Source organism: Pipistrellus kuhlii, unplaced genomic scaffold (assembly GCF_014108245.1).
Source record: "Pipistrellus kuhlii isolate mPipKuh1 unplaced genomic scaffold, mPipKuh1.p scaffold_m20_p_3, whole genome shotgun sequence".
Taxonomy (NCBI): domain Eukaryota; kingdom Metazoa; phylum Chordata; class Mammalia; order Chiroptera; family Vespertilionidae; genus Pipistrellus; species Pipistrellus kuhlii.
This window is the reverse complement of record NW_023425529.1, coordinates 11,043,234-11,057,579: the sequence shown is the minus strand read 5'-3', so window position 1 is coordinate 11,057,579 and position 14,346 is coordinate 11,043,234. Positions and strand designations below refer to the sequence as shown.

General features: G+C 32.6%; 1 protein-coding gene across 4 annotated transcripts in view; it reads left to right on the top strand.

The window, feature by feature from the left end:
• Nucleotides 1–14,346, top strand: part of SCYL2 (SCY1 like pseudokinase 2) — a 55,290-nt gene that overhangs the window by 9,722 nt on the left and 31,222 nt on the right. For 3 of the 4 annotated variants that reach the window (XM_036455745.2, XM_036455744.2, XM_036455746.2), the window contains 7 exons: nt 6,739–6,896; nt 8,422–8,566; nt 10,009–10,158; nt 11,052–11,273; nt 11,711–11,827; nt 12,441–12,566; nt 13,848–14,024. In XM_036455745.2, coding sequence (XP_036311638.1) covers nt 6,739–6,896; nt 8,422–8,566; nt 10,009–10,158; nt 11,052–11,273; nt 11,711–11,827; nt 12,441–12,566; nt 13,848–14,024 — 1,095 coding nt within the window. The remainder of the gene's footprint in view (nt 1–6,738; nt 6,897–8,421; nt 8,567–10,008; nt 10,159–11,051; nt 11,274–11,710; nt 11,828–12,440; nt 12,567–13,847; nt 14,025–14,346) is intronic. The other variant, XM_036455747.2, reaches the window with a different exon arrangement.

Below are 14,346 nucleotides of genomic sequence, written 5' to 3'. Positions count from 1 at the left end.
GTTAAGAAATGCCAAAAATTGCCGAGACCGGTTTGGCTCAACGGATAGAGCATCGGCTTGGGGACTGAAGGGTCCCGGGTTCGATTCCGGAAAAGGGCATGTGCCTTGGTTGTGGGCATATCCCCAGTGGGGGGTGTGCAAGAGGCAGCTGATCGATGACTCTCTCTCATCGATGTTTCTATCTCTCTCCCTTCCTCTCTGTACAAAATCAATAAAATATATATTAAAAAAAAAAAAAAAGAAATGCCAAAAATTATGGATTCTTTAGTTCTCACTTTGTCTGATGAAGTCATACAAAAACAAATGCTTTTAAACATGCCTTGAATCTCCTGGTTGTGAGTATATTGTTTGATATATAATCTCATTTTATAATTAAATTTTGTTTACTTAATAAACATAGCTACACAAATGATTATGTAATATTACATTTTAATATTTAGCAAAGTATGTTTTTAGAATAAAAATTTTCATGTTCCTTTTCATATTTGTCAATAAGTTATTGGGAAAATAAGCAGTTAAATTTTTTCGGCATTAAATGCATTCTTATGTAGTGTATTCTCATTCCCGCTTTAATTTTATAGCCTTCTTGAAAATTGACTTCTATAATATTCTATTGCATTTATTTATTTATTTATTTATTTATTTATTTTAAGTGCTCTTTTTTTTTCTTTTTTAAATTAAGGTATTATATGTATATATATCTTACCATTGCCTCCCCTTCTTTTGCATTTAACCTGAATAAATTTTACCATCAGAAAGGGTTATATTGCCCTTTGGCTCAGTGCCGTAGTTGGCAAACTGCGGCTTGAGAACCACATGCGGCTCTTTGGACCCTTGAGTGTGGCTCTTCTACAAAATGCCATGGCCTGGCGAGTCTATTTTGAAAAAGTGGTGTTAGAAGACATTTACGTTAAAAAAATTTGGCTCTCAAAAGAAATTTCAATCGTTGTACTGTTGATATTTGGCTCTGTTGACTAATGAATTTGCAGACCACTGTCTCAGTGGATAGAGCATTAGCCTGCAGACTGAAAGGTCCCAGGTTCAGTTCTTGTCAAGGACATGTGCCTTGGTTGTGGGCACATCCCCAGTAGAAGGTGTGCAGGAGGCAGCTGACCGATGTTTCTCTCTCATTGATGTTTCTAACTATCCTCCCTTCCTCTGTAAAAAAATCAATAACATATATATATATATACACACACACACACACACACACACACACACACACATATGAATATATATGTGTGTATATATATATATGTGTATATATATGTATATATAAAGAGAGGGTTATATTTGTAGGCTACAATCAATACTAACGTGTCTTGCTATATACTGATTTTAAAGTTATTTGAAAACTAACTGACCTTTTAGTGAGGAGTAGTTTGAATGAGTTGTAATATTATTTTCTAAATTTAACTTAGGAGACCCAACAGATTGTTCTTAGAAATGTGGAGGATCATTAATGTTAAATTTTACTGCAGCTTTCTGTTGGAATTGTCAAAGAATTGAAAAACCTTCCAGTTTAAGGCCTCCGTAGAAGTATGTTCTTTAAAAAGAAAAATCACCATTTCTAAAAGTACTTTACTTCCCTAAAAGTGAAACATTTGGATTGTAAGGCTTATGGGATTTATTACACGAATTTTCCGGTGACTATCACAGTCATATAATTGTGGATATGTATTATTTGTCACTTTTCCAAAACCAGCTTATTTCCCAAACAAGTCTAAGACTAAATTGACTTTGCTATACTTTTATGAAAAATATTGCTGGTATGTGGTTTGCACCTGACCTGCAAATCTTATTTTTATTGCCATTTGGAGGGAGTCTTTAAGTCCAATATTGATTTGTGTCTTCAATGCTGACTGATTTGTCATTTTTGGAACATTGTTTTCCCTTTAAATTCAACAAAATTTCATCACAAAGTAAGTGGTTTCTTGAGTATTGACTACTTAAAAAGCTCATGAAGTTTGAAGTCATGAAGCCTGTAAATGACCAACCTCCCACAATAGCACAAATTGCTTTTATAAGTATTTATATAAAGGCAAAATGAAAAAACATCAAATTTACTGAATTTTACATTACTTTTAAGGATGTGGCAATATAATAGTGTCTTTGTGCTTAACCAAAAGTGTCCTAGGTATTGGTGTTTATATTAGTAGTTCATACGCTGACATCCACTGATAATGTTGGAGCTGCTGCTCATAGAACATGAGAACAAGGCACAGACAATAGATCATTGATTAACTACTGTACAGTAATACAGCAATTCTTAATTGCTGACTGCCAGAACTGAGTTCTCTTAGGAAACTATTATATTTCTTGTCCCCTCACCCCCAAATTTATTGCTTTGATGAAAAAGATAGTTTAGAAATATTTCATTGTTCTCTGTGGATGTGGTTTTGAAATGTTTTTCTTTGCCTCTTTCATACCTTATGGGTTAGAACTGATTATCCATTCTGGACTACTGGCTCATTCTTGATGGAATAGCTAAGTCTTTACCCACCTGGGCACTGAATGGGAATCACAGAAAGTAATCTAGAGTTTTGCTATTCAATATACAATATTTAGTATGGTAGCCACAAGATATATATATATATAGCTATTTTAATTAATTGAAATTATATCAGATTAAATTCAGTTCTTTAGTTGCACTAGTCACATTTCAGATGCTCCATAGCCACATGTGACTGGTTTTACCATATAGGACAAGATATAGAACTTTCTGTGAACTTACAGAAAGTGGAAGGAAAAAAACAAAGAAATATGTTACTTTCCTTAGTCCTTTCCCTCCTTACTTCCCCCTATAAAGGGACATTGAGACTGAGGGCATCTTTCTTGATGTAGCATGTAGTGTACTTGATTGCAGTTGTGTATAGCAGAATATACGATCTTAAATTTGACTTTGAAGTAAACACCAGATTAGGGACTTTGGGCTAAGAGATTCGAATAACTAGTTTTAATAGTTAAAAATAAATAAGTATTTTATCTCTCAGTCTTCTCAAAATGACCTTATTTTTAACTTAGTCTAAATAAAATTTTAGATTTTGCTTTATTGTTTTGAGAAAGAAACATTGTTGCAAATCGCATGAAAAAAAAAGTATGATGCTTGGCAGTCATCACTGGCCTGTCATGAAAGACCCATAAAATAGAGATCACCGGGAACCACTGTGTTTAAAAAAACCATCTCTGGTGGCTTGAGGGATAGGTTAGTGGAGGTCATGACTGCTGTTAGGAAACCCTAGACATTGGTATACATTAACTTAGATTTTATTAAACCAGTGGTCAGCAAACCGTGGCTCGAGAGCCACATGTGGCTCTTTGGCCAATCGAGTGTGGCTCTTCCACAGCTCGTACAGTGCGATTGAAACTTCGTGGCTCATGCGCAGAGGTTGGTTTTCGGCCTGGGTGAGTCTATTTTGAAGAAGTGGCTTTAGAACACTCAAGGGGCCAAAGAGCGTGGTTTGCCGACCACTGACTTAAACTATCTTGTTTTCAGCAAGTGTTCTTACACTTGGTAGTAAGCAAAGTAGCTTTTAAAAATTATAAATTAGTCCTATATCGAAAGATATATACAGTCCTCGCTGGTTTGGCTCTGGATATATATAGCCTCCATTTTGAGAAACATTTGCTTTTAAATAAATAATTTATTTCAGCCGAAACCAGTTTGGCTCAATGGATAGAGCGTCGGCTTGTGGACTCAAGGGTCCCGGGTTCGATTCCAGTCAAGGGCATGTACCTTGGTGTGGGCACATCCCCAGTAAGGGATGTGCAGGAGGCAGCTGATCAATGTTTCTCTCTCATCGATGTTTCTCATTCTCTATATCTTTTCCTCTCTGTAAAAAAACCAATAAAATATATTTTAAAAAATAATTTATTTCATTGCCTTTTTAAATTTAAAGATAGGCTATTTAGGAAAAATATCGTTTAAAAAATATTTTTTACTCACCTGATATTTAGATTTATTTATCATAGTTCTGATCCAGTTGGCATTTCTTTTTGCTTTTTTCTTAATTTTCACCCGAGGCTATTTTTCCATTGATATTTAGGGAGAGTGGTCGAGAAAGGGAAAGACAGAGAGAAACATCAATGTGAGAGAAACACATCAATTGGTTGCTGGAGTGGAGCCTGCAACCAAAGTATGTGCCCTTCACTGGAATCAAACCCGGGACCCTTTGGTTCACAAAGCCAAACTATAGAGTGCTAACTATGGCTTACATTTTGCTTTAGTAATTTTTACTTAGAGTTAACAGTTGTTGAATCTTAAGTGGAAGATATATTGGATGATTACACTATATTATCTTTTTGTATGTTTGAAAATTTTCATAATGAAAAGTTGAAAAGATTTTAATTCAAGGCGATAATGAAAAGCTTCATGTAATTGCTTATCTTTATTGACTACCAGTAGGCAACAAACATCTGTCTTCTAGTGTAGATCTTGTGGTGGGTATAGAGGTACTTAAGGCATGGTTTCTTTCTTCAAGAAACTTGTAAACATATAAGATGGTAGGCATTTTACACATGTGATATTTGTTAGCAGAGGTTAGTATAGTGAAATATTAGAAGGAAAACACAAATTAGAAATTAGATAATAGTCTTCTGATGAGTTTTCTCATAGGATGTAGATATGAGGCCTAAAGGGTTAGTTAATTAGTAACAACTTTGTTAAAAGTGGTTTACTTTAATTAACTGATTGAAACAATGAAAATAACCCCTTCTGACCTATGTAGGAATCTTTCATCCTTGACCTAAAAGAAGTCTGAGAGAGTTTCATGTTTTTCTTCTTTATGAACTGAAGGTGGTGAAATTGCAAGAGTCAAGAGCCATTTCACATGACCTGTTTTTAAAACATCTTGAAAAGACAAACAGATTTAAATTGGATGCATTTATAAAATGTGTTATAGCAGAACACTTACTAAAATAAGGCTGTGCACATGAGTTGTGAGATAGGAACTTGAACTTCTAGGTCATTTGTTTTTAGTTCATATTATGCTCTTAGCTCCAGATTGTCTTGTGTCTCATAATGAGCAAAAGAGATAAAATAATGTATTTATATGTAGATGTTGTTTAAAGCTCTCACTTAAATGATTGTTTTCCTGAAGGCATATGTCATGTTTTACTGGGATGCTCGATATATATTGGCTATGTGTTATTTCTGGAGAGACAGAATGGTATATTGACTAAGAATGTGGGCCCTAGGATTAGATTGACTGGATTCGAATCTTGATTTTTTTCATCTTACCAGTTGTGAAATCTTAGATAATACATTTATATTTTTCATCATACCCTCATCTGTGAATTGGGGATAATAACTTGACTCATAGGGTTGCTATTAGAAATGAAAGAATTCCTAAAAAGTACACAGATGCTTAGGGAATGGGATGTTAAAATTCAGTACTAAATAGTCCTTCTATGTTACCACTTTTCAGAGATTTAAGTTAAGGATATCCTCTAATATCCTTAACTCACTTGTACATATATAAAGAATCTCTAACTTAAAACAGGTTGTATTTGAGAAATTTATTGGTTTGGAATTCTGCAGTGAAATCTCTGTTATGTGATTAGGTTGCTAGGCTAACTTGTGAAAACAGTCATAATGTAAAAATAATTAGAAGAGAACAGCAATAAAATGGAAAGATATTATTTTGGATATTGAAGTTTAGTGGTAATAAATTTAATAAGAAGTTTTTGAAACAGACTTCTATAGAAATTATGGAAAAGCCATTCAAAAATCTTTCATAACGGGAGGCGGATGGGAGGAACTGAAGGAGGACATAAGGGGTATAAATGGTGATAAAAGGAGAATTGGCTTGGGGTGGTGAACACACAAAACAATTACAGATGATGTGTTGTAGAATTGCACACCTGCAACCTGTATAATTTTGTTAACCAGTGTCATCCAATAAATACAATAAAAAGGAAAAAAATCTTTCAAAGAATTTTGGAAGGCTAGCATTGATTCCTGTTAATTTTGCTTCCAGCTTTATCTGTTTTCTTTGTATTTATGATGGAAATATACCAGTGATTATTCATCAATAATCAATATAGCTAGTTTTTGACTGACTTGTTAAGATTGGTAAATGGATGGGAACTATTTTTCCTGGGTAACAGAGAGAATGAAAGCAAGATGAGAGTTAAGAAAGATGTATGATTTTGGTCGTATAAAATAAGCTGTGAATGATCTCAAAGAGAGGTGATGGGGAAGCATCTTCCTACACTGGTAACCATTCCCATTACTACCCATAACAAGATGGGGATAGAGTAAAAGGAGAGAGAAATTATAGGTTATTCATATGTAAAAGAAGCTTATAAATTGTTTTGTGTATACAATCTTTCTTTTAAAAAGGATTTCAAAATTTTATAATATGCTCCAGCATTACCATTATGAATAGCATTTTGAATTTTTAAACATTTTAACTTTTATATGAATTCTGGTTACATACGAGACTACTAAATGTGGGACAACACATTGCACACAGTTTATGTGTACCTCTGATTCCAGAGTTCAGATATGATTTTCCTATGTTCTTAACTGAGGCTGTGGGTCTTATATCTTTAAAAATATTTAGATTTACTAATCATGAAGAAACCAGCTTTTTGATATCAGAAAAGCATTACAATGGTGCTAAAATTTCCAGGTTATTAGTTTTTAATTACTTGAAGACTGTTGTGACACTTAAATAAAATTTTAATACTCTTACATATTTTTGGTTAAAATTAGTTACACAATTCTTTTTTTAGGAGGTGGCTGTTTTTGTCTTTGATAAAAAGCTGATTGACAAATATCAAAAATTTGAAAAGGATCAAATCATTGATTGTCTAAAACGAGGAGTCCAACAGTTAACTCGGCTACGGCACCCTCGACTTCTTACTGTCCAGCATCCTTTAGAAGAATCCAGGTAAATTTTTATATAACTTATGTAAGAAACTTGCTGATCAAATAGTTTATAATAACTTTAAATATGAAATCTGTCTATATAGTTTCCTGTCAGTGAAAAATTTTTATAAACTGAGTGTTGAGTTCTTAAGGATTAGTTATTTCCCTAAAATTTATTTGCATATTCTATGTATATGTCTTGTTTTTGAAATATTAACTGAAGCTTTCTTCACATTTGCCTTGAGTCTATTTGCTTATTCTGTGCTAAGCACTGAAATAGTATAGAATACAGTCCCTGTCTGAAAGTTGCTGTCCTTGTTAATTTGCTAGAATTTTCTGTCCTGTCTTCATTGATTCACTCTTTGGGGGCTATTTTTATGTGTGTTTCAGGTACTGTTCTATACATTTAACCTACTGTGCCCAGTTTGTTCGTCCATAGCCCTAAGTTACTCTTCCATCTTTCTCAAGGATGAGTTTGAGATCTGTTGCTGAGAATGACAAGAAAATGAAATTTATGTTGTGTCATTTTAAAAAAAATAAACATTTTTACTGATTTCAGAGAGGAAGGGCAAGGGAGAGAGATAGAAATGTCAATGATGAGAGAGAATCATGGATCAGCTGCCTTCTGTATGCCCCCCAAACTAGGGCATGTACCCTAACCAGGAATAGAATCCTGACCTCCTGATTCATAGGTTGATGTTCAACCACTTAGCCACGCCAGTTGGGCAAGAGCAGTAATTTAAAAAATTTTAAAATCTGACACCTTTCTGTTTTTAAAAAAAATGTATTTTATTGATTTTTTTTACAGAAAGGAAGGGAGAGGGAGAGAGAATTAGAAACATTGATAAGAGAGAAACATCAGTCAGCTGCCTCCTGCTTGCACCCCCACCGGGATGTGCCCGCAACCATGGTACATGCCCTTGATGGGAATCTAACCTGGGACCCTTGAGTCCACAGGCTGACGCTCTGTCCACTGAGCAAAACCGGTTTGGGCAAAAATCTGACACCTTTTTCAAGTGGTATATAAAATACATAAAAAGCAAAGCTGCTTTCTATGAAATAGGGGACCTGGAGCTATGCTCTGTCCCTCTTTCTGATTCCTCTTGCTCCAGAGGCCTTTATGGGAAATCTGTGGCTTCCTTTGCACATAGTCTGAAAATTATAGCCTTATAAATAAAGAGAATAGTTTAGGTATAATGTAGCAATATTTTAAATTAGTTTATTGGTTTTCCATGAAGAATATCAATAATCAAAAAGTGCAGTTGAAATGATGTTTTATTTCCTGACTTTTTTTAAGTTTAAAAAAATGTATCACAATGGTTATAACACTTAGTTTAAAAGACTGTTGAATGATTTACCTGTATAATTCCTATGCAAAGCTTCCTGAGACATTGTTCTATAGGTTTGAATTATTAAGTTAATACTGAAGAGAAATCTAAAATAGATTATGTTTTTGTTAATAGAACCAATAATATTTTAGGTATACGTAATTTTGATAATGTGGGAAAAAAATGATAGTGAATTACCCTTTTTTCTTTTTAAAACAGGGATTGCTTGGCATTTTGTACAGAACCAGTTTTTGCCAGTTTAGCCAATGTTCTAGGTAACTGGGAAAATTTGCCTTCTACTGTGTCTCCAGACATTAAGGATTATAAACTTTATGATGTAGAAACTAAATATGGTTTGCTTCAGGTATGTATTTCTATTCATCATGTGAAAATAATTTTTCCTTCAAAATTGTTTTTGGATATTTCAAATTTATTAGCCATGTAGACATCATTGCATTTTTTTTTTTTTTTTTTTAGTAATTTAAAATTTATTTGTTCTAGAATTTTCTGTAGTTTATTTCTAGACTTATTTAAATTGTTGGAAACATAATATGGGTAACCTTTGGATAAGGGCACTCATTAACTGGTGCATGATTTTTTTTAGTTTTAAATCTTGTGAATTCATTTCATAAATATTAAATTGAAATAATAAAGTATTTAATAAAAAGAAATTATATCTTTAAAGGAATTATTTAATAGGTATCAGGAGATATAGTAAGCCATTTCATATATGTCCATATTTTTTTATTTTTCTTTCCCTGCTTAGCAAAATATCTTCAGCTCTATAGAATAAATTGCAATAGATCCTTAGTTCCTTAAGGATAGTTAACTGTTCATTCCATTTATTATTTTTAACATCTTTATTAAGGTATAATTAATTGGCATACAAAAACTTCCATATTTAAAATACACAGTTTTATAAGTTCATAAATCATCACTACAATAAAAATAATGCATATATCCTGCATATACCCATTACCACCTAGTCATCCCCCGCCCCCCCTTGTTTCCTCATACCGATTATAATCCCTCTCTCCCCTACTGTTTATTTTCTATCTTTTGCCACGCTAGGACATCACTGAACTGCTTTCTGTCACTATGAATTGGTTTGTCCTTTATAGAATTTTATAAATGGCATTATAAAATATGTATTCCCTATTTTGGCCTGGCTTCTTTCAGTAAACCTAAATGTTTTGAGAATGAGAGAACATTATTTAATATTTGAAAACTGAACACAATGCTATTCAGAAAAATTGAATTTCAATATGAAGTGTAAGTCTAAAAAATACTAAGAATTAGAATTAAATTGACAAAGGTATCTCTTAATATTTACAATCAGTAACTCAGAAACCAAAGATTTTCTCCAGTAAGTTTGGATAGTAAAGTGCTTTTGTATTTTCTTTTTGCTTACAGAAAAGAACTTAATGGCCCTGACTGGGTAGTTCAGTTGGTTAGAGCATCTTCCAGATATGCCAAAGTTGTGGGTTCCACCCCCACTCAGGGCACATACTAGAAACAACCAAATGAATGCATAAATAAGTGGAACAACAAATCTCTCTTTTTTTTCTCTCCCTCTCCCTTTCTCTCTCAAAACAAACAAACAAAATTTAAGAAAAGAACTTAATAGTTGTACTCGGTTGTTTCATTTATCCTCTGCACTTTTGCGTTTGTGATGAAATTTAATTGTTATCTGACAAATAAAAAACCTTTTGGGAGAAGCTGCAATTATGATTTATGAGACACTTTATTATAATTGAAAGGAGTTTTATTTAATGTAAAAATGTCTGGTTATTTTTACATTTACAGGTTTCTGAAGGATTGTCATTTTTGCATAGTAGTGTGAAAATGGTTCATGGAAATATTACACCTGAAAACATAATTTTGAATAAAAGTGGAGCTTGGAAAATAATGGGCTTTGATTTTTGTGTATCATCGACCAATCCTTCTGAACAAGAGGTAATGAAGGTGTTAGTGTTCTAATTTTTTAAAGCTATGGAAATTTGTGACGGCATCTGGAATGGTTAAGAGAATTTATAAGCCTGACAAATGTCTAGAAATAGGTTGCATGGTACAATGGTATGCTTAACTTTATAGAAAATTTTTAGAGTTTATTGTACCTAAAAGTATTCTTCAGCTCATTAATTCCACAATAGTTAATGTTGCTTGAGAAAAAGATGCTAGATTTAAATAAATTTGAGGACTGTTGGGTTAAGGTATTTTTTTCCTCGCCATGTCAAATGCACTAACAAATGTTGTGAACCTCAAGCTGGCACTTGTTACTTAGTGATTAAACCTGCCTATTTACACTTGGAAAACGCTGCAGTATTTCAAGTTTTCACTATTTATAGTTGTTAAGGAGACCTTGATTTGTCCTAAGATAGGTTTGTAATTTAAGTAAACATTTTTAAGGGAAGCAGAAAGAATTTGTATTGATTATGTACTGTGGGTAAAGGACTATTTAAGTCTATTTTCTATACATTTGTTTAATCTTACAACTTTTTGAACCTATTAATTAAATCACATGGTTAGTACAAGAATAAGGTTTCAATCAATAATCTATTTGAGCCCATAAAACTTGAACCCTGTGTATCAAAACATAGTGTATCTTAAAGTCTTCTGTAAGAGAACTCAGTAATGTCAATATAAGAGATTTTTTTATATTTATATAAATTTGTTCCATGTACTTTCCAGATTTGGAAATGAGAGAATTTTATGATTTAAGGTGGGGATGACAATTTTTACTTACATGGCTAATTATGAATTTTAAACTATATCATTGTTAGTCGATAGAGGTTTGTTTTAATTTAAAATGTGTAAGCTATAAAATCTCTTTTTTTGTCTTATTATAGCCCAAGTTTCCATGTAAAGAATGGGACCCAAATTTACCATCATTGTGTCTTCCAAATCCTGAATATTTGGCTCCTGAATACATACTTTCTGTGAGCTGTGAAACAGCCAGTGATATGTACTCTTTAGGAACTGTCATTTATGCTGTATTTAACAAAGGGAAACCTGTATTTGAAATTAATAAGCAAGATATTTATAAGAGTTTCAGTAGGCAGTTGGATCAGGTATTTACCTTTAAATATTTGCTTGCATTAGAAAAGTATTTAAGTGCTACTTTTTTTTTTTTCTAAAATGTATTCAGAAAATTCTGAGATGAGTGTCTTATAGTTTGTTTGCATAAAATCAACTTAGCAAAAGTAATTCTCTAATCAATGAGAATTAGTTCAAGTCTTACTACAACTATAATCATGACATGTATTTACTAGACTGAATTTTAAAATATGGTCTAAAAAACTGGGCATTTTGTTTTAGGAATAGAAATAATCAGCTAATAAAGATAAGTGTTTTAATTATCTTGCAGTAGTAGAATTAGCAATTTGTTTGAATCTAAAAATAGATTTTTAAGTAAATGTTAAGTTTCTTAGATGAACTTGACAATATAAATGCATATCTCTGAATATTTTTATTCATATTTAATTAATGTTATCACTTTTATGATTAGTTGAGTCGTTTAGGATCTAGTTCACTTACAAATATACCTGAGGAAGTCCGTGAACATGTAAAACTACTGTTAAATGTAACTCCAACTGTAAGACCAGATGCAGATCAAATGACAAAGGTAAGTGAGTACACATATTTCTGCCCTAGGTGGGGGAACAGAAAATCTGTGAAAGTAGATAAACTGCTTCTAAAACAAGATTTAATTAGATATAGTCCCCAGGTAATATCTGTATTCTTGAATGTATTAAATATTCAGTTTCTTTTACTCTTAAACATTTAAATAATTTATGTATATACCTGCTCTGATATAAAATTAAGATTTCAAAGAAACAATAGTTGTGACATAGTTATACATGCAAAAGTTTGGACACTACAACTTTTGTTCACTACAACTTTTGTTCACGCATGGACTTTAATAGATTAATGATGTTCTTTGTACCTCCAACCTATTTTACTTAATATTTCAATATTTTACTAGTTATGTAAAAAAAAAAAAAATTTTTTTTCAGCCAACTCAAAGGTACTGCTTGTGAAAATTTGAACTTGGAAAGAAAAATAATTTGTTACTTCCTTATTCTGATTTTTTAAATTAGAATTTTTATGAAGTAATCTTTTTTAAATATTTTTAAATATTTGTTAAATATTCTAAATATTTTTAATCAAACTGTGGCAGTTGCAGATATGAGAAGTACCTTAATGCTTATCAAAATAACTTTATTTTCTGTTTTTAGATTCCATTCTTTGATGATGTTGGTGCAGTAACACTGCAGTATTTTGATACCTTATTCCAAAGAGATAACCTTCAGAAATCACAGTTTTTCAAAGGACTGCCAAAGGTTCTACCAAAATTGCCCAAGGTTTGTTGTTGGTCAGTTTCTTATTATAGCCAGGATTTTAGAATTTAAAGTTTACTTTAACTTACTGTGATAACTCTTCCAAAGAAATAAATGTAACTTTATGACTGTAAAAGACTTGAAACTGAAGCCAGAAGTTTAGTGGACCTTCTTTTGCATTGTTCAAAAATGAAATAATATAAAAAAATTTGAAAGATAAATGTCATAAGGGAAGCCCATAATCTGTCATTGAGGAACACTTAAGGGGATATGTTTGTATTGATGCTAGGTCTTTCCAGTTCCTCAATTCTCCCTCTCTGGCTTATTACATAATGAATGTAATCCTATATAATAAAAGCCTAATATGCTAAGTGTCCGACTGTTCGACTTGTCGCTATGACGTGCACTGATCACTAGGGGACAGATAGTCTGACCAGTAGGTTAGCTTGCTGCTGGGGTCTGACCTGTTGGGATTGGGCAAGACAGGCTGGATGCATCCTGGAGCCCTCCTGCAGTCCCTCCCTGACTCTGATCATGCACTGGTGGGGTCCCTCGTCCTGGCCTGCACCCTCTCGCAATCTGGGACTCCTCAGATGATGTCAGAGAGCCTGTTTAGGCCCAGTCCCTGCAAGACAGCCCAAGGGACCCCACCGGTGCATGAATCGATGCACTGGGCTTCTAGTATAGTATAGTATAGTATAGTATAGTATAGTATAGTATAGTATAATAAGGAATAGTATATACTAGTATAGTTTCTATAAATGCTAAAGAAACCACTGTTTGAAAAAGAAAAATTTCGGATTCCAAAATAATGTCACATGTTTAATTTATCAGATACTAATTGATTATATACTGCTTGTCTAGTCCTTTACTTAAATTCTATGGAAAATAAAGAGGAGACAAAAATTATTCTTGCTCTCAAGGCCTTTATAGTAAGTGTAAATAGGATTAACATGTGTGAAGCAATAATTAACAATATAGGATAGTGTTTAAATTGTGTGGTATGAGTCATAAGTAATGAAGGAATTAAGAGGAAAAACATATTCATAAAGACTAATTGAGGGAAGGTTTCCTAAAGGAAGAGTGGTTATGTATCCTTTTTTTATTTGGGACATTACCAAATTATGTCTTTGTCCTACCATAATTGGTAATAGCACCCTATTTTACTTTTAAATATCCATTTCAACCATCAATTATATGGTCACCTTACCCAAAGGGATTGGAGATTTTAAACTATAATTTCAATGTTGGTACTAAAGAACTGAAATAAAATTTAGTTTTATGAAACATTTTTTTTCCTTTCAGCGTGTCATTGTGCAGAGAATTTTGCCTTGCTTGACTTCAGAATTTGTAAACCCTGACATGGTACCTTTTGTTTTGCCTAATGTTCTAATGATTGCTGAAGAATGCACCAAAGAAGAATATGTTAAATTAATTCTACCTGACCTTGGACCTGTCTTTAAACAGCAGGAGCCAATACAAGTATGTATATAGATAATTTTCCTATTTATCTGCTGTTATTCAGTGATATTGGTCAACGGAAACTATCATGGAAAACAAGGAATATATGACTTTTAAAAAATTGAGATAAATATGAGACTTCTTTTCCATTAGTCACCTATTTTTCATGTTTGAAGTGAACCAATCTTAAGATTATAATTGAACTCTCCAAGTAAATGTCTGCAGTTCTCTATAAGTTCACCTCTCAGAAAATTAATTATAATGAGATTGTACATGTGTTATGCTGCTCCCATTGACCTTATTAAAAGTTACAGGTTTGGAAAAAGAAGTATATCTTTTTCTC